This window comes from Crinia signifera, chromosome 9, assembly GCF_055691185.1.
Source record: "Crinia signifera chromosome 9, ASM5569118v1, whole genome shotgun sequence".
In the NCBI taxonomy this organism is placed as follows: Eukaryota; Metazoa; Chordata; class Amphibia; order Anura; family Myobatrachidae; genus Crinia; species Crinia signifera.
Genome location: NC_139225.1, coordinates 39,670,633 through 39,690,843, shown reverse-complemented (window position 1 = coordinate 39,690,843; position 20,211 = coordinate 39,670,633). Strand labels below are relative to the sequence as shown.

General features: G+C 46.3%; 2 protein-coding genes across 2 annotated transcripts in view; one reads left to right on the top strand and one right to left on the bottom strand.

The window, feature by feature from the left end:
• Positions 1-244: 244 nt before the first annotated feature.
• SLC31A2 (solute carrier family 31 member 2) lies at positions 245-12,172 on the top strand. The gene is made up of 4 exons (XM_083158907.1): positions 245-384; positions 4,286-4,352; positions 10,205-10,433; positions 10,599-12,172. The coding sequence occupies exons 1-4, from the start codon at positions 379-381 to the stop codon at positions 10,783-10,785; spliced, it is 489 nt and encodes a 162-aa protein (XP_083015033.1). The 5' UTR covers positions 245-378; the 3' UTR covers positions 10,786-12,172.
• Positions 12,135-20,211, bottom strand: part of LOC146035458 (protein Niban 2-like) — a 60,916-nt gene continuing 52,839 nt past the window's right edge. Inside the window, exons 9-15 of the mRNA XM_083158906.1 lie at positions 19,081-19,243; positions 18,656-18,843; positions 18,087-18,242; positions 17,711-17,827; positions 16,304-16,411; positions 14,308-14,419; positions 12,135-14,210 (exon numbers count right to left, since the gene is read on the bottom strand). Of these exons, the coding sequence (XP_083015032.1) occupies positions 13,180-14,210; positions 14,308-14,419; positions 16,304-16,411; positions 17,711-17,827; positions 18,087-18,242; positions 18,656-18,843; positions 19,081-19,243 (1,875 nt within the window). The 3' untranslated portion in view covers positions 12,135-13,179. The remainder of the gene's footprint in view (positions 14,211-14,307; positions 14,420-16,303; positions 16,412-17,710; positions 17,828-18,086; positions 18,243-18,655; positions 18,844-19,080; positions 19,244-20,211) is intronic.

Below are 20,211 nucleotides of genomic sequence, written 5' to 3'. Positions count from 1 at the left end.
ATCAGATTAGCCCTACTGAATACACACATAGATAATGGGAGTCATTACCATTTCTATAAGCCTAGTTCTCACCTGTGTTTGTCCCTTATCTCTGTGCTGAATACCTGAATTACAGAAAAAAACAACAACCTACTAAAAAAAATTAAAAGCCAATAAACAAGCAACCCTAAAAAAAATAAGCCCAAATCCTCTTGTTATAAGCTGACTTGGCAACTATGCCTCTAAGTTCCCCTGCCGCCCAAACCCGGAGCAATGCACTGGGTCCCGCCCCTTTCCCAGCATGCTGTGCGGGAGGAGCAGCGAGTCAGCTGATCCGTGTTTGGGTTCCTGGCTTTGGACTCGGGTGCAGCAGGGCAGCTGCAGAGATTCCCAGGTGCCATGCAGGTGAGCGAACCGGCCGGGCGGGGGTACATGACGGTCTCGCGTGACTGTATTCATACCGATGTAATAATCTATTAGGGGGTGCGCTAATGTGCTGCATAATAATCAGGGTTTGCTCAACGGCAAGCACCCAGTGCGGCATGAGTACCCGCTGCCTTCAGATGTACAGTTCCAGCATTGTTCTCCAGGCTTAGGCAATGTGTGACACTACAAATCCCAGCTACAGTTTAAGCATGTTCTAACATGAAAACTGTGGCAGGGCATGCTGGGATGTGTAGTTCCACAGTAGCTGGAGTGCTACACGTTGCCTAACCCTGCTGTCCGCTGTGTATCCGTATTCCTCAGCGGTGTAGAGTATGTGCCTGTAATGCTGCTGACCTATGATGTCTCTGTACAGGGCTACAGGCAGCAGCACCTCTGGTGCCCAGCATGTACCTGGGTAGGGTCAACATATGAAAAAGCGGTACTCTTTACTTAGAAGGGCGCCCACGATTTTGATCGTGGGCATCGTTAGTAAAAAATCTCGGGCATTGAATGCACTAAAAAATCGGGTGCGATCAACCGACGAGATGCCCGAGATTTCCCATAGGGAACAATGTTAAATGTCTCAATTGACCCAATTTTCCTGTTCAATGCCTCAATTGACCCGATTTTTCCATAGGAAACAATGTTAAATGGGCCACAGAGGCCAAATAGGCACCCTGAAGTGTATAATGGCCACCCGAATTGTTAACGCCACCCCACGATCAACGTCAACCCGATGCGTGGCGAGCGCAGCGGTACGCGTCCTGCGACCTTTTCATACCCCCACTATCCACGTCGGCGTGGAGTTGAGAATAGAAAGTGTGGCGAGCGCAGCGAGCCACCGAGCCCGAAGCGTGGCGAGCGCACGCGGACAGCTGTGAAGCCCGCGAGGGGACGCGGATACCTGTGAAGGTATCCGCGTCCCCTCGCGGGGCTCGCCACGCTTCGGGCTCGGTGGCTCGCTGCGCTCGCCACACTTTCTATTCTCAACTCCACGCCGACGTGGATAGTGGGGGTATGAAAAGGTCGTAGGACGCGTACCGCCGCCCCTCGCGGGCTCGCTGCGCTCGCCACGCTTCGGGTTGACGTTGATCGTGGGGTGGCGTTAACAATTCGGGTGGCCATTATTCACTTCAGGGTGTCTATTTGGCCTCTGTGGCCCATTTAACATTGTTTCCTATGGAAAAATTGGGTCAATTGAGGCATTGAACAGGAAAATCGGGTCAATTGAGACATTTAACATTGTTCCCTATGGGAAATCTCGGGCATCTCGTCTGTCGCATCGCACCTGATTTTTTAGTGCATTTAATGCCCGAGATGGGCGCCCTTCTAAGTAAAGAGTACCGAAAAAGCCACCATTAGTTTTTCACATTTTGTTTGGTGCCAATGATGACATCTGAGCTCTAAGACCACCAATTTGTAGAGCTTCAGGCCAGGACCCTAGCTCCGCTACACCAGCACATGGCACACATTTTCATTCCCGGTCAGAAGCCACGTGGTCTGTAACTTAGAAAAAGTAAAAACGAATAAAGATTTGTGCAAAATTGTGGCCATTGTCTTGTAGACCTTGTGTCTATGTCAACCTGTTAACTTAAGACACTGTCGACCTAGCATCTAGATCCTGGTCAGCACATAGTGGTGGTCTGCTCATCCTCCCCTGGTATGTATGCCAACAGCTATTGTTATGTAGTCGATGGGTTGACTAATTAGGTCGACGCCCTAAAAAGGTAGACAGGGACAAACAATAAGTCAATATACAAAAGGTTGACACAAAAAGGTACACCGATACAGTTTTCATGTTCAAGTAAGTCAACATACCAAAAAAAAAACATGAAAACTCATGTAGACCTATTGCTTGTGTCGACCTTTGACCTGTCAACCAATAGTGATCCATACCCCAGTTATAAAGTGCAGATGCAGGCTGCCATACAAAGTTCCCCTTATCTGATGAACTGGAGAGAGTGGGTGATGAAATGTTGTTTCACTGCAGACTCACATCAGTAACATATCAGGGCACGTCGGAGAATGTTCTCATTAATCCTGATTTATATGGAAATCATAACAATGAAATGATAAGAAACTTATTGTAACATAACTTTTAATCCTCTTCCTGCTAAAGATAATATGGGTGTGGATCAGCTCACAGACAATGTCGACAATCGTTATGCCAGCACCAAAAGGTCGACATTGACAAAAGGTTGACATGAATTTTTCAAGGTTTTTTGTTGTTGTTGCACATGTGGACCCCCCCACCTGTGTCCATAGGGCTGGTTGCTGCGCTCGGCACACATAGTGTTCCCAATCAGAGTTTACGTTGTTATTAAAACATGAAAAAGTCCCAAAACATGGGGTAATAGTGATATACTCATCTCTACATTTTCATGTGTCGTGCTAGTGCATTTTGACCTTTTGGTGTCGACCTAGACATTGAGAGTCATCTGTATACCAGACCATCTATAGCAAGTATTTAATCTTTCCCTACTGAAATGATCATGCACACTAATATGTACATTGAAGGCTTTATTATTCATGTAACATAACTCATTGTACAAACATTCCATGGTGCGTACATAAGACCACACAGACAGAACACACCTCAGCTCACTTTATTCCATAGTGCATACAGGAGACCGCACACATACCATGGTGCATATATGAAACTGCACAGACAGAACACACCTCTGCTCACCTTATACCCTGGTGTGTACATAAGACCGCACAGACAGAACACACCTCAGCTCACCTTATACCATGGTGCGTACATGAAACCGCACAGACAGAACACACCTCAGCTCACTTTATACCATAGTGCATACAGGATACCGCTCAGAACACACCTCCGCTAACCTTATACCATGGTGAGTACATAAGACTGCACAGACAGAATATACCTACACTAACCTTATACCATGGTGCGTACATGAAACCGCACAGACAGAACACACCTCAGCTCACCTTATACCATGGTGCATACATGAGACCGCACACCTCGGCTCACCTTATACCATGGTGTGTACATAAGACCGCACAGACAGAATATACCTACGCTAACCTTATACCATGGTGCTTACATGAAACTGCACAGACAGAACACACCTCAGCTCACCTTATACCATGGTGCGTACATGAAACCGCACAGACAGAACACACCTCAGCTCACTTTATACCAGGGGTGGGGAACCTTTTTTTGTGCCAAGGGCCGTTTGTATGGAGAAAAAAAAAATGTAAAAATGTATCTTACAAATGATCCTGCTGCAGCTGTAGCTGAATAGGACTGATAGTCTCTGACTGCTGTTAATTAAGAGGAATCTCGCGAGAACTACGACCTCTCACGAGAACTCCCCTGTACATGACTCCCGGCAAAGCCACTGGGCGGGCCACTCAAACCACCAACGTGGGCCGAATACGGCCCCAGGGCCTGAGGTTCCCCACCCCTGCTTTATACCATAGTGCATACAGGATACCGCTCAGAACACACCTCCGCTAACCTTATACCATGGTGCGTACATGAGACCGCACATCTCGGCTCACCTTATACCATGGTGAGTACATAAGACTGCACAGACAGAATATACCTATGCTAACCTTATACCATGGTGCGTACATGAAACCGCACAGACAGAACACACCTCAGCTCACCTTATACCATGGTGCGTACATGAAACCGCACAGACAGAACACACCTCAGCTCACCTTATACCATGGTGCGTACATGAAACCGCACAGACAGAACACACCTCAGCTCACCTTATACCATGGTGCGTATATGAAACCGCACAGACAGAACACACCTCGGCTCACCTTATACCATGGTGCATACAGGAAACCGCACAGACAGAACACACCTCCGCTCACCTTATACCATGTTATCTCCCTACAGATGCACTTCGTTTTCTCCAACGATGTGACCCTGCTGTTTGAATTCTGGACGGTGCAGACACTGACAGGTAGGAGATGCATTGATTGCTTCTCTGTGGAGTGTGTGTGTAAGAACCCAGGATTCCAGGTTTATTGTCTCACATCACAACCACACTTAAAGGCAGTAAATTACCTCTTGGGTTCAGGCACCTTTGAGGAGCAACACTCCTGCATCCATTCCCAGGATATACACCTTATGTAGGGTACACACCACGACGACCCGCTCACGATGCACATTGTGAGCGGGTCGTCAGTGTTTCTTCAGACCCGCTCACGATGATGCGGGGGGGCACGACCCGCTCACGATGTGCACCGTGAGCGGGTCCGATCCAATGGCGACCCGCACCCGGCAGTATGGTCGTTCTTCAGATCCTACCTGCTGCAGGTAGGATCTGAATAACGACCGACCCGCGGGACCGCGCATCGGATCGGTATCGGTCCACACCAGGACAGAAAAGGGCCCAATCACCACACTATCTACATCCAATTGGTCGGAATTGGATCTAGATTGAGGGGATCTGGCCCTAGTCGTCCTGGTGTGTACCAGGCACATGGAACTTCTAACCCAGGTAATTGCATTGCTGCTTGGTCAAGGTGTGGTGTGAAAGCACCACACTGAATAATCTGGGTCGACCAACCCAGCAATTCAATCTCAGTTATAAGGACAGCGACACTCCAGGCTGGAAAGAGGAATTGCACAGATTTTGAAAGATGCAGGGTGCTAGAAGGAACACTGGGCCTGATTCAGATCTTTTTGCTAGGCTGTGTATACTCGCAGCCTTGCGAACAGGTAAATGCCACCCAGTCCGCTCAATAGCATGCGAGTGGTTTGCATACACATCCAGACGCATGCGGCCGAACAGAAGACAAATCATTCGATGGTCGCTTACCTTCCATTCGCTAATAAGTCAGTCACGAATGACTTATGTTGGGTTGGTGCGGGTGCTGACGTCATGTGACATCAGCCATAAATGGGCATCGACCAGATTAGGTGGTAATTACACAATAAAGTCTGGGAAATAGGGTATTTTTATCTGATGTCTATGGTATATTCTAATTACCTTTGTACATCTCAGTAAAGAGCAGCAATTATGATTAATGAATCACTTCCCCTAAATATGTTTCTTAGGGAGAACTAGAACACGCCAAACAAACTTGAGGAAAACCCCTCGTATTTAGGACCTTATTCAGGTTGATTCGTTTGCATGCACCCGTGCGAACAGCAATCGCACGCAGTCTGCAAAGCCACGCCCACAACACATACGAACGTGAGTGTTCGCAACGGTATTCAGTTGGGAGTGGCCGCAGACCACCTGCACACTTGCATGCTCACAAGCACATTGCCATGTCTGCAAGCTCAGGCACTGTGCGTGCGAACACCCTCTGTGGGGAAATTAATTCGCAACTCTAACAATGCGCACGCAGCCCACTCATTCACAACCCATTAATTCATGGCATGATTGTTGTAGTAAAGTTTTTGATCAGTTGAGGTAAACCCATGTGTTGGATGAAAAGCATCAACATTGATGGATGTCGACATTGAGTCGCCTAATCAAAGAATGTCCTAATCTAAAAACTGCTGTTAATTGTGAACACATTTTTAGAAATGTTTAAAGTGCAATACTGTACTTACCGTGGACCTGCATTAAGTAGATGTGGTTTCTTAATGAGAGAAACTTGTATGGTGCATGGGTGAGTATTGTGTGCTGGTGCATGTATTTTAGCTATTATGCGTGCTGATTGGTGTTGCGAACGTTGGTCCGCTGTTACCCTGTGAGTCTCTTTTTTTTTTTTTTTGTGAATGATTTTGAGCTCGAGCACTGCGAGTGTTCGCACAGTGCTGCGAAGCCACCACCCAGCACTTGTGGCAACACCCTTGTATAGGCACCCAGTTTCTGCCAATTTCTGCCTTCTTTCAAGGCCACGCCCACAGAAACATCCACATCACGCCTATATTGCTAGGGCTCGTTCGCAAGTGTATCTCTGTTCACAAGGGTGCGCACGCATACTGAGCAAAAACCATGCATGCGAGCGAATCAATCAGAATAATCTCCTTAATGTAATTATTTACTACATTGAATCCCTACTATTCTGCTAGATGGGAAAATTCTAGTAATATAAATGATACAATAGCAGGACTCTCCCTGTATAACAACAATACAGGGAGTTTGCCTTTATAACTACAATACAGGGGATGCCACAGAGGATATAGATCAAAGGTGGCCAGACCCATCCTCAAGATCTACCAACAGTTCATGTTTCTCAGGCAACCTGTGGATCTATAGTAGGAACAACTGCGGCAGGTTTGACGACCGTAATGATTTGTAAAATGTAGACCGTTGGTAGATGTCGAGGACCGGTTTGGCCTCCCCTTATATAGATGAAACATTCTGTAGCACAGTGTTCAAGCTGGTTCTGGTTGTTCGGTCAACAGTCAATAGTTTTGCCACTACTGGGTGACCTGCACTAGTTCAACATTGAGATAGACATAATAATGGTAGACACACGTTTTTCAAAATTTTCTTCTGTCAGAGAACTTGTTCATACTTTACGATTCATGTAGACTACATGCCCGAAGACTGGCAAGCCATGTGAGGGTATGGGTCTCACTAATTTGGGGTCCCTGTGGACAGATATCTACAGACAATACCCCCAAAAAAGTGGAAAAACTCATGTTGAACGTTTCCCTCGTCAACCATTTCCATGTCACCTTATTGCTTGTTTACCTTTTTTCAATGTTGACCTTTTCCACATATGAACCTAGTGCCTGTCGACCTCATGATTCACATTCAAAATAGGTACAAGAAAGAAAATATAAAGTTCGCCAGTACACGTGCCACCACCAGCTTAAAGAGCACTTATAAGTGACATTATATATTTTGCTCTGTTGTGTGTATTATCCAATAATACCTACGTTTCATACAGCCACCGAGTCTCACCCCTGATGAAGTTTTGATGACGAAACGCGTCAGGTTTTTTCTGATGACTACTGTATTGAGCCATATTGTGTGAACGATTGGACCAAAGTGTGCTGAAAAGAATCTGTATCCCTGTCTTTTCAAAAGATTTTATTAAATGTGCTAAAAAAAATTGCCCAGCTAATTGATATATTGTCACTTATAAGTGCTCTTTTAGTTGGTGGTGGCAAGACAAATGCCGGGGTGTCAGCTCAGGTATGCAGAGAATCCAGTAACCAGGCCCACGGTCATACACATTGCACTTTAATATTGTTGGACTGTACTTCTTAAAACCCTATAAAAATGTCTGCAAATAATGGTGTATATACTATGATTACAGAAGTTGTTTCAAAATATATTTGATAGAAATTTGAATTAGCTAATTGTACGGTTGATATTCCCAGATGATACCTAATAAGATCAGAGGTGGCCAGACCGTTCCTCAAAATCTACTTACAGTTCATGTTTTCCAGAACACCTGTGTAGGATGTTTTATCAGTGCCACGCCCTGCCCTGTACCTGTGCCCTGCTAACACAGCCTGCCCGTACAGAGCTGCAGTTTCATGTTGCAATGAAAAATGGTACTAGGCTCCTTAAGCAGCTACGGCTGACTGGAGCACAAACTCTGTAACCTGACTCCTGGGAGGACTGTCTCTGGCAGTGAAGGAGTGGATCACTGAGTGGCTGATGTGTGAGGGGAGCCCACTCCCTCTGCTAACAAATAGCCAACAGGGCAGATGACCTCATGCAGCACCGCTAAAATGGCGGGGATCCGGAACGCCGGGCAGCCCCACTTACCGGCGCTGCTGCCCAAACACTTTATTCCTGGTGGTCCAGCAGGGGCGGGTGGATTACCAGCCGTCCGCTTGCTAGTGCAGCCCGTTGGTACCCATACCAGGCTGCTACAGTCGCTTAATGCGTGTGTTTGCGTGCTCCTAGCGGGGAGTGTGCTACTTGAATTGGTGGCCACAGGTCGTGCCTGTGGTCTCCCAAGTGCCTGGGGCCATCTGCGGTCACTCACCGATGCGTGGTGTGCAGCTACCTGGCCCGGGTGATGGAGCAGCGGCATGGGTGTCTAATAGACCCCCTGCGCTGCTGCCCTGTAACTGACACCCAGTCAGTGTAACAAATAGAATGGCAAAATAAAGATTTAAAAAGTAAGGCTGCATAATGCAGCAGGTGCGTGTTGGCTCCTGCCAGGACCAAAATAAAACAGAGCTTCCTGTCCTGGAGGCGGGGTAGAGGAGGGGAGGAGCCGGTGTCTGGGAGGCAGCAAGAAGTTTAACCTTTTAGGTGATGGAATGCTCTCTCACTCACTACCCAGCATTAGCCCTGTGGTCCCTGATGTCCTCTAAAGGTGCGTACACACGGGGGAGATTTTGTACAATATCGCGGGAAATATGGTCACTAAGCGACCATATTGCCCACGATGGGGGTGCACGCTCCCGTTTTTACCCCTGTAGTGATCACTGGTCGCAGGAACATGCTCCTGCGACCAGCTGATTACCACTGCCGGGCTCCCCCGGCAGTTTCTTTTTCATCAGCGACCATCTCTGGTCGCTGATGAAAAGGAGAAACTGAGCAATATATTGCTCAGCCATATATTGCTCAACAATATATGGCTGAGCCATATATCTCCCCCGTGTGTACGGGGCTTTAGAAAGAGATTTAACAGGTAAGACATATCTTGTTTTTGTGAATAGCTAGGTGTTCTGGAAAACATGAACTGTTGATAGATTTTGAGAACCGGTTTGACTACCCCTGCTGTATGCAGATAGGATGATTCTGCGCTCTCCCTCTAGGTGTAAATGCAGGGTATAAATGGATATAAGACAGTACTGAGTAAGAAGAAAATATTTATTTGTAAAATAATGTAAAAATGCACGTGGAGATGGGGGGGGGGGGGGGGAGGGAAAATCTGGTGCATACGGTGTACACCAGTGATGGTGTAAGGAGTTATATTCACTCCAAACAGGCAGTGATACAGCTCTCACTCATGGGTGTCTGCTGTTCACTAAAGGTGTGATAGGGGTGGATGGGGGAAAAGGCTGCCTGCGAAAAAGGGGGGCACAATGAGCCTGGGGATGATAGTCACTGAGTCTCACAAACAGCAAGTATCCGTGCGTGGAAAATACAGTCTGGCAGAAGTACTGCTGTTGCTGGTGGGGGTCAAGGTAGGTACGTGATGTCACCGGGGGCTGGCGTCCCTCACCCGCCGGTGGTGCACAGCGTACTTACCCGATACCCTGCACGGTGATGTCTCAGTCCCTCGCCGTTCTCCTGTTGTATGCTGCGTCGCCGTCCGCTCTGTCAGCGGGTATGTCGGATGTGTACCACACTGCTCACCACGCGTCGCCGTCACTTCCGGGTTTGGCTGGGAAGCGTCAGCCCGGAGTGACAGGGGGGTGGGAGCTGTGTGCGCTCGACTCCCAGGATGGAATTGGGGAGGAGACTTCTTACTCAGTACTGTCTTATATCCATTTATACCCTGCATTTACACCTAGAGGGAGAGCGCAGAATCATCCTATCTGCACATATCTATCCAGGAGTGTTGGACTACTCCGGTTCAGCTGCCCCCTCGCTCACTTGTACTTTAGCGCTAGCACATCTGTGTTTTTTCAACTGCTACCCCTGCTGTAGATGGGCCTGACCAGTTACACACTGATTGGTTAACTTTTTAAAGTAGAAATACAGAAAAATACTTCTTTAAATCCTACTTTATAGCTTTATTTATTTAGATCTGAGAGTCCACAGTTTAATTGTATACAATCAGTTCATTAGTGGACTGTTTAATACACTGGGGCAAACAGGCGGTGATAAAGTGGAAGCTGACATTGTATGCTCATTTGAAAGCAACACAGAAGCCTTTGTAAGGAACAGATATTTTGTGATTGGAAGCTCTCATGCCAATCTCTTTCTTGCAGGTCTTATGCTCTCGTTCCTGGTCGTCCTACTGCTCACTATCTTCTATGAGGTTTCTAAGGTCTGGAAGTCAAATCTTCTCAGTAGGGTTCTACAGACACTGCCAGGAACTCCAGATTCCCCGCCGCTCCTTTCAGATACAGAAGCGCACTTTGATGTGCACTCCGACCCTTTGTTTCCTGGTGATATTTTGGAAACACCTCCTGTAAGATATGCCCCTCCTACATATCAGTAAGTATCTAGGCCCTCTATCCAATAAGCATTCTAGTACTCACCACGTGTCTGATACCTGAGCATGTTTCCCGGTGTTGCATTGTGCTCTTGCACAGGTATATATATGATGCATCCGGTTCCTGACCAGCCCCCTCTCACTCATGTCTCTTCCTCTGCACACAGGTGGTGGTTGCTGCACTCCTCACTTGCCCTCCTGCACACAGCCCAGGTTTTCCTTGGATACATATTAATGCTGTGTGTCATGTCCTACAATGCTGCCATCTTTCTGGCTGTTCTCCTCGGATCGGCCCTTGGATACTACCTAGCCTTCCCTCTTCTTGCTAAATACCCCAAGCCCCACTGTCTGTAGCAAACTGTCGGATGGAGGAGCACAGCTGAGGGGACTCATCTTCAAAATGCTTCTTGCACAAGAATCCAATCAGGGACCCTTCGTTCTTCCAGACGCTATGACCCCTATGTCTTCGGCAACAATGACTGTTTTATAGAATCCTCGCCGTCTGCCAAAAAAAGCCTTTTACTTTTTACTCCGTGTAAGCACCATTCCTTTTGTAAGTACTTCTATTTATTCATACTACCGGTCTGTCAATTCGGCAGTGATGGGTACAACCACTCATTGTGGTGCAGCTATCCCCTCTGAGCTTTAAGCTTGCTCTACCTTGTTCATGAAAGCACCTTATGCCCCCTTCTAGAACAGGCTTCAATCGCATCTATTTACTTGGTTTAACCCTTTGAGTGCCAACGATGCTGTGAGAGAGATGCGCAAAGTATCTGCTAAAAAATGCCAGGGTCGCAATATTTATCTAAACTTCAATGAATTGACTTTAGATCATTTGCCAGCAATAACTAAAGAGATTCATCTTCCTCGACCCTGGCATTTTTAGCTGATATTTTTGCACATATCACAGCAACATTGGCATTCAAAGGGTTAAGAATTTGGCTGCAATGCTTAAAAAAAGGTAGTCGTTCACCCTCATATTAGTTTGCATAGACCCTCCTGTAGCTTTTTACAAGCAAAATACAGTTTTATTTCTCTAGCAAGCTCTTTATATAAGCCAGGGTGAATTATCGCTACTGCCCTTTGACACAGCACAGATCTGCTTTGTAGTCTGCACTGGATATTTATGTATCAATAAAGCATCTCTGTGTTAGATCAAGGGCAAACAAAACTACTCAACTCTGACTTTGCTAAAACAGAGATGAGCGAGTTCAGTGGCAGAGTTTGGCTCTCAAAACGTGATCTTATTGGCTATCCAAAACACATGACAGCTGCTAGCCAATCAGAAAAATCCGAAATTGAAATAAGAGCCAGGTAAAACAGAACTCGCTCATCTCTACTAGGAACAGGAGAAAGCCAAAAAGCAGCATCGTTTCCAGGAGGGCCCGTACTAACTAACCAAAAAAATTCAAAGTAAGATTTTAAACGGTTTTAAATCTTCAGGAATTATTAAATGGATATTTTTTTTAAAGGATACTGTACAACAATTTCTTAGTAATTCTTCCCTTTGCCAGTCAATGTTTTAAAATGATAAAAAGCCAGCCCCATTGGGACAAACAGGACCTATTGTAAGGCGTACGTTTCATCTCTCAGGTAACAGGGAAATGTCCCGCAAAGAAACGGCACAGAAAAAACACGTACTTTTGGTTCTCTTATAATAAAGTTTTTATTTATTATTAATAATTAGAAGCTTTTTGACTTAAAACATTTTAACGTTTTAATAAAATATATTTTAAAAGAACGATATGCAGGTCTTGATTGAGATATGGGATAAAAAAGGCACCATTTGGTTTAAAAAATGGGTAGCCCCAAAATGTTATACGTAGAATGTAAAATGTTAGGAGAGAAAATGCTTCCGCACTCACACTTGGAATGTACTCAGACAGGCGACCGGTGGGTCTGTCTTGCAGGGTGGAGTCTTTAAAGGGTCCTATACCTTTTCTGAAAATGAATATCCCACTAGCGTCATCCGCATAGTGCTGGTCTCTGCTTAGGACGGTACATCTCTGTAGCAGCCAACTATGACCAGCTGTGCACATGTGGTTTTACACCAGAGTATCCCAGGATAGAGTGCCCAAGAGTATGGAAGGGAATGGATCATTTTTCAAAGGGTACCTCAGGACAGCTGAATCTGTCCTTTAAGGGGATAGCCACAAAGGAGAACGGGATTCCGAAGTCAGATTGTGATATAGAGAGATTTCTTATGTTAAATACAGTTGCTCAGAGTCAGAGACACTGCGCCTTATTCACTTCAAGTCCTTTTGTAAAACTCTCACTGACGCTTCTCCATCAGAGCACAGTTTATGTCTTTGCGTTAGTGTTAGGTTACCATTGCTGTGTGTGTGCAGTGTATATACAAGATTAATGTGCAATCACAGGAAGGGTGGAGACACGCGTGTGTGACAAGTGGCAGTACATTTAGAGGTGTAACAGGTATTAGATAACAAAAATAAAGCTCTGGGGGTTTAATTTGCTGGAGATCCAAAATTGCAAACTGTCTCTTCGGGGCATGGGAGAGTTGCAGTGGCTGTATAGGTGACTGAGGTCAGTATGCAATAGCAGACATAGGGTATTGTGCTGGAGACTGTAGTGACAATGAAACATTGAATACTTAATACCCTGGGCATAGCAGAAAGAGTAGTGGAGCCAAAAAGCATTTAAATAAGTTGTTTTGTGCGATAGGAGGACAAGCCCGGTTGCTCTTCTATCATCCGTAAGAGTTCATTATGTAGCCTCAATCGCGGTTTTTCAGAATTGCGTAATGACCTCATTGTGCTTTCGTGGTGCTGGCACAGGAATTTCTCTGTACCCATCAACCTCCTCTTCCTCCTCGCTCATGGGGGACTGGAAACCACTGTCATCTGGAGTGGAATGTACTACGTGTGTTGTAGAAGACTGCAATGGCTCTAATGGACTTTCTGAATGGGCGCTGTGGCTAGCAGGGCCTTCCTTTCCTGTCTGGATAGGCAAAGGAAGATGGATATTAGTTTCCAAAGGCGAGCAGTCATCAGCATCCACCCTACTGTTTTCGTGGCTTAGATATTGGAGCACAGGCTCATGGTTTGGTATCACGTTCTCAAGAACTTCTTCAGTTGTTTCAGCATGAGAGACATGGTCGTCTGTGGCCAAATGTTCTTCCACCACATGATTAGGATCCTCTTTCTGATCACCATAATCTTGTTCATCAGGTTTTAAAACTGCTACCTCATGGTCATCTTGAACAAGTTCTCTTTCAGGGACAACCTGTGCGCTATGGCCACCCGGTACAAGGTCATGGCTCATCATTTTCTCTGCAGGACCATGGTCTGGTTCATCTTTGTGGAGATCACTGTGTGTGACATACTCTTCCGTTTGGTCCTCCCTGGGTCTTGCCTGCTGCATGTGGGACTCTGTGACATGCATTGCCTCTTCTTCAGGCACTGCATGGTCCGAGGCCTCATCTACTTCCTTCTCTGGAACTTCAACATTAAATTCTTTCACCAACATGCCGCGGATTTTGCTGACATTGCTAGATTCTGGTTCCTCTGGAATGTCTTCATGGGCTGGGACCTCCTGGCACGATTCCACACCCTCAGGTAATTCATCATCCTGAATAATAGACACCACTTGGCGGAGTCTGCCATGCCGGCTTCCAGAATTTTCTGTATTGTTGGCGTATTCCTCCGTCCAGTTAATGGGTGGTCCTTCACCAAGGAGGTGAAGGTTTGGGTCACTGTTGTGCATCACCATGCTGTCCCGGTATAAATTGTGTTTGCGCTGAGTTGCAGCATCCTTAACCGCTGCAAATGTAAAGACAAAAATGTTTGAAACCTTTGTAATGGTTCCTATGGAAACACAGTATTCAACAAAAACAGCAGGTAAGTGGAAGATACTTACCCTGCACAATATCTCTCATCACTGTCTGCAGCACAACTTCTTCATAGATGTTCTCCACCAGCACAAATCGTGACAGCTCCTCAAATATAAGTTCTTGATAACGAGGCAACTCCTACAAATGATAAGAGACAGAGAGACACAGGGATCACCTAGATGTTCGAGAGATAACAGAATGAACCACATGTACATTACATTACAATTATGGTATGCTGTGACTATCTAATGCAGGCATTCCCAACCACGGTCCTCAAGGCACACCAACAGTGCAGGTTTTTGTGATAGCCAGCCTTCAGCACAGATGGTCTAATCAGAATCACTCAGGTACTAATTAAGTCACCTGTGCTCAAGCCTGGATATCACTAAAACCTGCACTGTTGGTGTGCCTTGAGGACTGTGGTTGGGAATGCCTGATTGAACGGCTTCTAAATACACCTACCTACATGGAGTAAGGTTTTCAAGAGTAATGAGGCCTACACGGGGGGGTGCTAGAACGCTCAGCACACAGCTCTGCACAGCAATGTGCTGCTGAGTGATCTGTTAGGGGGAGTGTTCTCTGGTGAGAACACTGGCCCTGACCGGCGATTATAGATTTATCCAGCATGCTGGATATTAATCGCTGGGCAAAAGCGGCGCGCAAGGCTGCACTAAATAATGGTATGGGGGCAGGGTCGCAATTGCTCTAGTAAATATGGTCTATTAAACTTTTACTCATACTGTGCTTGATCATAGATAAATAACATAAGGAATGCATAAACTTGTACTAGGCGGCACTGAGTACCAGTATACCATAACCTTATAATTTGATGTAACCCATCTACTGAAGATAGGCCACCACTGCACAGAGGATCAGTGAGAAGCCCTGCTGAGGAATTACCACTCAGCAAACAATAGGTCTACCTATGGTCTTCCTCGCTTGTGGTTCTTACAACAGTAGCGGGACATGACTCCTGGGCACCTGCACAGACATTGCTCAGCAGGTCATGTGGATGTCCGTAAACCTAAAAAGACTATCGTTGAAGTGTTCCGCTGAGGCTCTTGTGCTCCCATTACCACCTTACTTGTGGAGTCACTACCTGAAGAGAAGTGGACTAAACAGCGATTGGGTCTCTGGTTTACTGATCAAGCAGCCATCTGGCAAAAGATTTGTTTTACTCAACTTATGGGCTGTTAGGTAAGGAAAATATAGTTGCCGGGTTTTGCCTTATTTATCAACTATTTATTTATTAACAGTTTCTAATATAGCGCACACATATTCCGCAGCGGTAAATCAAGCGCTGTGGGATTTATCACTTCTGGATAAACTGCTCTATTGCTATGGAGTAACTGTACCCTGGAAAGGTTATTACTTGTATTGACAGCTGTTTATGCGTTGGAGGGGGACAACGGGGGATTTAAGTTAGTACGTACTTATAAGTGATTAAAAAATACCAACAAGAGACTAAAAATATCTTTTTTTTTTTTTTTTTTTATTACCTAGCTTCAACTATTACTCCTACTGTGTGGTCTTTGCTTTGTATTTCTTTAGAGGTTTTCTGGTCACATCTCCTCTTCCTCTGCAACCACCCAATTCTCCTCTCCCTTTACTACTGCTACCACTTCCTCTCCCTTCTCTGCCACTCCCATCATTACCAACACCACCTCCTCCTACTCTCCCTTCACTTCCACCACTACCTCTCCCTTCTCTGTCAGCCACCTCTTCAACTATCATTCCCACTGCCGCCGCTTTCTTCACTGCCACTGCCTTCTCCTTTCCCTTCATTGCCATCCCCTACTTCTCCTACTCTCCCTTCACTGCCACTAAAATCTCCTATTCACCCATTACTGCCACCTCCTATTTACCCTTCACTGCTGCCACCACCACCACCTTCTCCTACCCCCCCCTTCACAGCCACTGCCCAGTGGCAACCCTGTATGACCGTTGCTAACTTCTCTGCCACCTTTTTAACTCCCGACTTCACAAACCCTGTGCAGTTTCTTTCCCCATCTTTTCACTTACCGATTTGCAGGTAGGTGCCAGCTTCTTTAGAAGGAATGGAATGATGATCTGTAGTAATGCTTCTTGGAAAAACTTCTTTCGGACACTACTGCTGTCATAATCGTATTTCTGTAAGAGACAGCCAAGAATGTGAAGAAAAAGAGCAGGGAGCATACCAACAGAATAACCTCCAAATGGTAGGAAGTCGCTAATACCATCAACCAAGCTGCCAGGTAAAATGAGACTTTGTTAAGGAAGTTTGAAAATACAGCAGTGGAGTGAGTGCCCCCAAATAGCCTGGACTCAAACGCTGCAGATCTTGCCCCAAAGACGCTGGCAAGAAAATTACCCATTATTTACTGCTGGTAATTAGATACCCCTAAAATCTTAAGCCAGGCGTACGTTATTCAATTATAAATCACTGATTTAACCAATTTGTCTGAATGACTGGGTTTTTTTTTAACGATTTAAAATGTTACCAGATTTTCACTCCAACCAGCCTGATCTGGCAGATGATCCATCAGATAATTGTATAGTGTATGCCAGCATAAGAATAGAACATTTGTGACTGTTCTTATGTAAGTGAAATAGGTGGTCCAGTAGTGCCTTTACTGCCCGCTGTAGGTCTATGAAAAATGCCCTGGCCTCACTGGCCTGTAGTGTACACCTAGTTTTCATCATCAACATGTCAATCACTAGACAAGATGATGGTAAATAAAAAGTAGGCGTACCCTACCGGACAGTGATGTTGCACAGATCCCAGTGGTTAGTAGGAAGCAGCCAATCACATTCAAGGACTGCTGCAGCTATACACAATTCCACGGGTAAGTGCTTCCAAGTGCCAGTGAAGCAGGGGACTACTCTATTACAGCTGAACGAGTGGCTGTCTGCTCGGTGCGGTCCGTAAGACATACTGTATCTGTACAAGCACCTTCCCAGGCAGATCAGCAAGGTAATCCCATACTGTCACAGGTGCCTAGACTAAGGGTGGGTATTCAATATGGGATTCAGAATGTCAGAACTTCCCAACAGGCTGAATTCCAGGCCATTAACAGCTGGTATTCAATGTTCTGGCTGTCGAGTGTCGCAAAGTGGGTGTATCTGCAAAAACGGCTGCGTATTGTCGATACATGGCCGTGATTTAGACAATCTGCGGACATTTCCGTCAAACAGATCAGACTTTTTGGATCTCTTTTTGGCTGAATCCACCTTCAATGCTGTCGAAAACGGCAGCATTGAATATTTCCCCCGGCAGAAATAGCGGACGATATTGAATAACCATCTATAGCTATAGTGGCTTGTAAACCATTTTATAAGTAACCAGGGCCATGCTATAAGAGTTTGATGTCTGTTTTGTTTTAAAGATAAAAAAAAAAAAAAAAAAGAGGCAAGTTACAGACAGCAATTGCGATCATTATATAGTCTCACCTTGAGAACGCGTTCCAGTATACGCTGGACGTCCCTGCACATGTTTTCTACTCCTTCAGACTTGCTGAGCTCCTGGTGTATCAGTTGCTCAAATGTGTACACAGCATTGTCCGTTTGCTACAAAGGAACAAAATGGGTTTAATGTATAGCACCAATAAAGTTACAATGTAGCATGTACTAAATCCTACATTGGTAATTTGTAGTTATTATAAGAAAAAAAAAAGTATTCATATTTTGTTGATGTTAAAAAAAAATAATAACTCACAAAACACCACTAGAGGGCGCTATTGATTCATGGTGCATGAGGAAAGCTACAGCTGTGCACAGCATTAGACTTGCTCGAGTTGCACAAAAAAGTTAAAGGAACTTTCCTCACCTCCCTCATCAGGATCTGTGCCCTTTGCTTGAACACGGATGGACTTCCAACATCGAACCTCTGCTGTAGGCCCTCCAGATTCAGGTGATCCATCTTCTCATAGCATTGCTGCATTTTTACCGGATGATAGGCTAGCTGGGATATTTTCTCCATGTGCTGGTGGACAGACAGACACCCGTGTAAGATTGATTATTCCTGCTCATGTGGCACTGCCTACAGCTCAGATATCCAACAGATGCCTGAGCTTATGCCATCTTGTAATACCTATGGGGGGAGATGTATCAACCAATCAGCATCTAATCATGTATCTACTGCAGGAGCTGAATGCCACCTTTACAAGGTTTGATACATCTTCCCCCCTAGGCTAAGGCTGTGGCCCTCCAGCTGTTGTGAACTACACATCCCAGCATGCCTTGACATAGGTTTAGCATTTCCTAATAGCAAAACTGTGGCAAGGCATGATGGGACTTGTAGTTTCACAACAGCTGGAGGGCCATAGTTTGAAAATGCCTGCTCTAGAACAATACCCCAACCAAATATCCTGAGAATCAATATGGTCCCCTCCTTACCTCGCCCAGTTTGTCCCATCCTCCCTCATTCACCAGGTTCTTGTTCATCTCTGTGGCCTCATTGAAGATCAGCTCTCGCACCTCAGAGAAGCCCTGACTTGTTGGCACCATCAGAGCCTCCAGGATGGATGGGATGTGAGACTGGACGTGGTTTCTCACACACAATTCAGCCTTGGGAAAGACGGCGGCTGTGAAACAGAGCACATTAGTCTGAGGTTATTCCTCTATACACCCAAGTACATTTTGTGTCTTCAGGATGGACCAAGGTTTGCATTGATAGCCTAATGAAATAAGTGCGGCAGAGCACGGCTCTGACCGAGGCCATCAGCATTAGGAATAACAGCCCTTCTGCCGCAGGAAGCGAAGCACATTCGCTGTTCTTATTTTGTATACACATATCAGAACCAAATGACCGGAGTCTTTACCGCGAATCTTGTTGGATACATGCTCCTTGCAGGCAATAATCTGGTCCATGTCCGTCCGTATCTGACCTTCCATCTCTGCTCTCTTGTCGCTGCAGCGCTTTTCAAGGCCCTCGTAGAACAGGCGCGTCTGCTCGTGCACCATCCTATACACTGTGTCTGATATCTACAGAAAGGAAGAATCCGGAAAAAAAAAACTTTTAGGCTGGTAGGGAGTCTGACAGTCACAGGAAAACACCCTTCCAAAGGAAGAAGGGGCTTATTTATTAAGCCTGGTGAAGTGATAAAGCACCAGCCAATCAGCTGCTAACTGTCAAGTTACTGGCTGGGTTTGAAAAATGATGGGAGCTGATTGGCTGGTGCGTTATCACCTTCTACTTTGTCACTTCACCAGGTTTAATAAATCTGTCCCTGAGACCACATATAACCAATGCAGAGGACCTCTGTTATGCATGCATCAGGATCACATCTGTCTGCACACAATGCATTTGCAGGCACCAGATTCAGCAGGCGATGCCAAGCTGTTTACAAATAATTCATACCATGTGTATGTGAAATTCTATGTTTGCATAAGGCGCAAGTGACGGGTGTACGCGTGCAGGCAGAGGCGCAAGTCACGGGTGTACGCGTGCAGGCAGAGGCGCAAGTCACAGGTGTAGGCAGGGGTGCAGGCAGGGGCGCAAGTCACGGGTGTACGCGTGCAGGCAGAGGCGCAAGCCACGGGTGTACGCGTGCAGGCAGGGGCGCAAGCCACGGGTGTACGCGTGCAGGCAGAGGCGCAAGTCACGGGTGTACGCGTGCAGGCAGAGGCGCAAGTCACGGGTGTACGCGTGCAGGCAGAGGCGCAAGTCACGGGTGTACGCGTGCAGGCAGAGGCGCAAGTCACGGGTGTACGCGTGCAGGCAGAGGCGAAAGTCATGGGTGTACGCGTGCAGGCAGAGGCGAAAGTCACAGGTGTAGGCAGGGGTGCACGCGTGCAGGCAGGGGCGCAAGTCACGGGTGTACGCGTGCAGGCAGAGGCGCAAGCCACGGGTGTACGCGTGCAGGCAGAGGCGCAAGCCACGGGTGTACGCGTGCAGGCAGAGGCGCAAGTCACGGGTGTACGCGTGCAGGCAGAGGCGCAAGCCACGGGTG

Excerpts from the sequence above, each read along its gene's own strand:
- SLC31A2 (XM_083158907.1), top strand. Across the intron at positions 4,353-10,204 it reads GACGGTGCAGACACTGACAG|GTCTTATGCTCTCGTTCCTG; the intron begins GTAGGAGATGCA and ends TCTTTCTTGCAG. Across the intron at positions 10,434-10,598 it reads TATGCCCCTCCTACATATCA|GTGGTGGTTGCTGCACTCCT; the intron begins GTAAGTATCTAG and ends CTCTGCACACAG.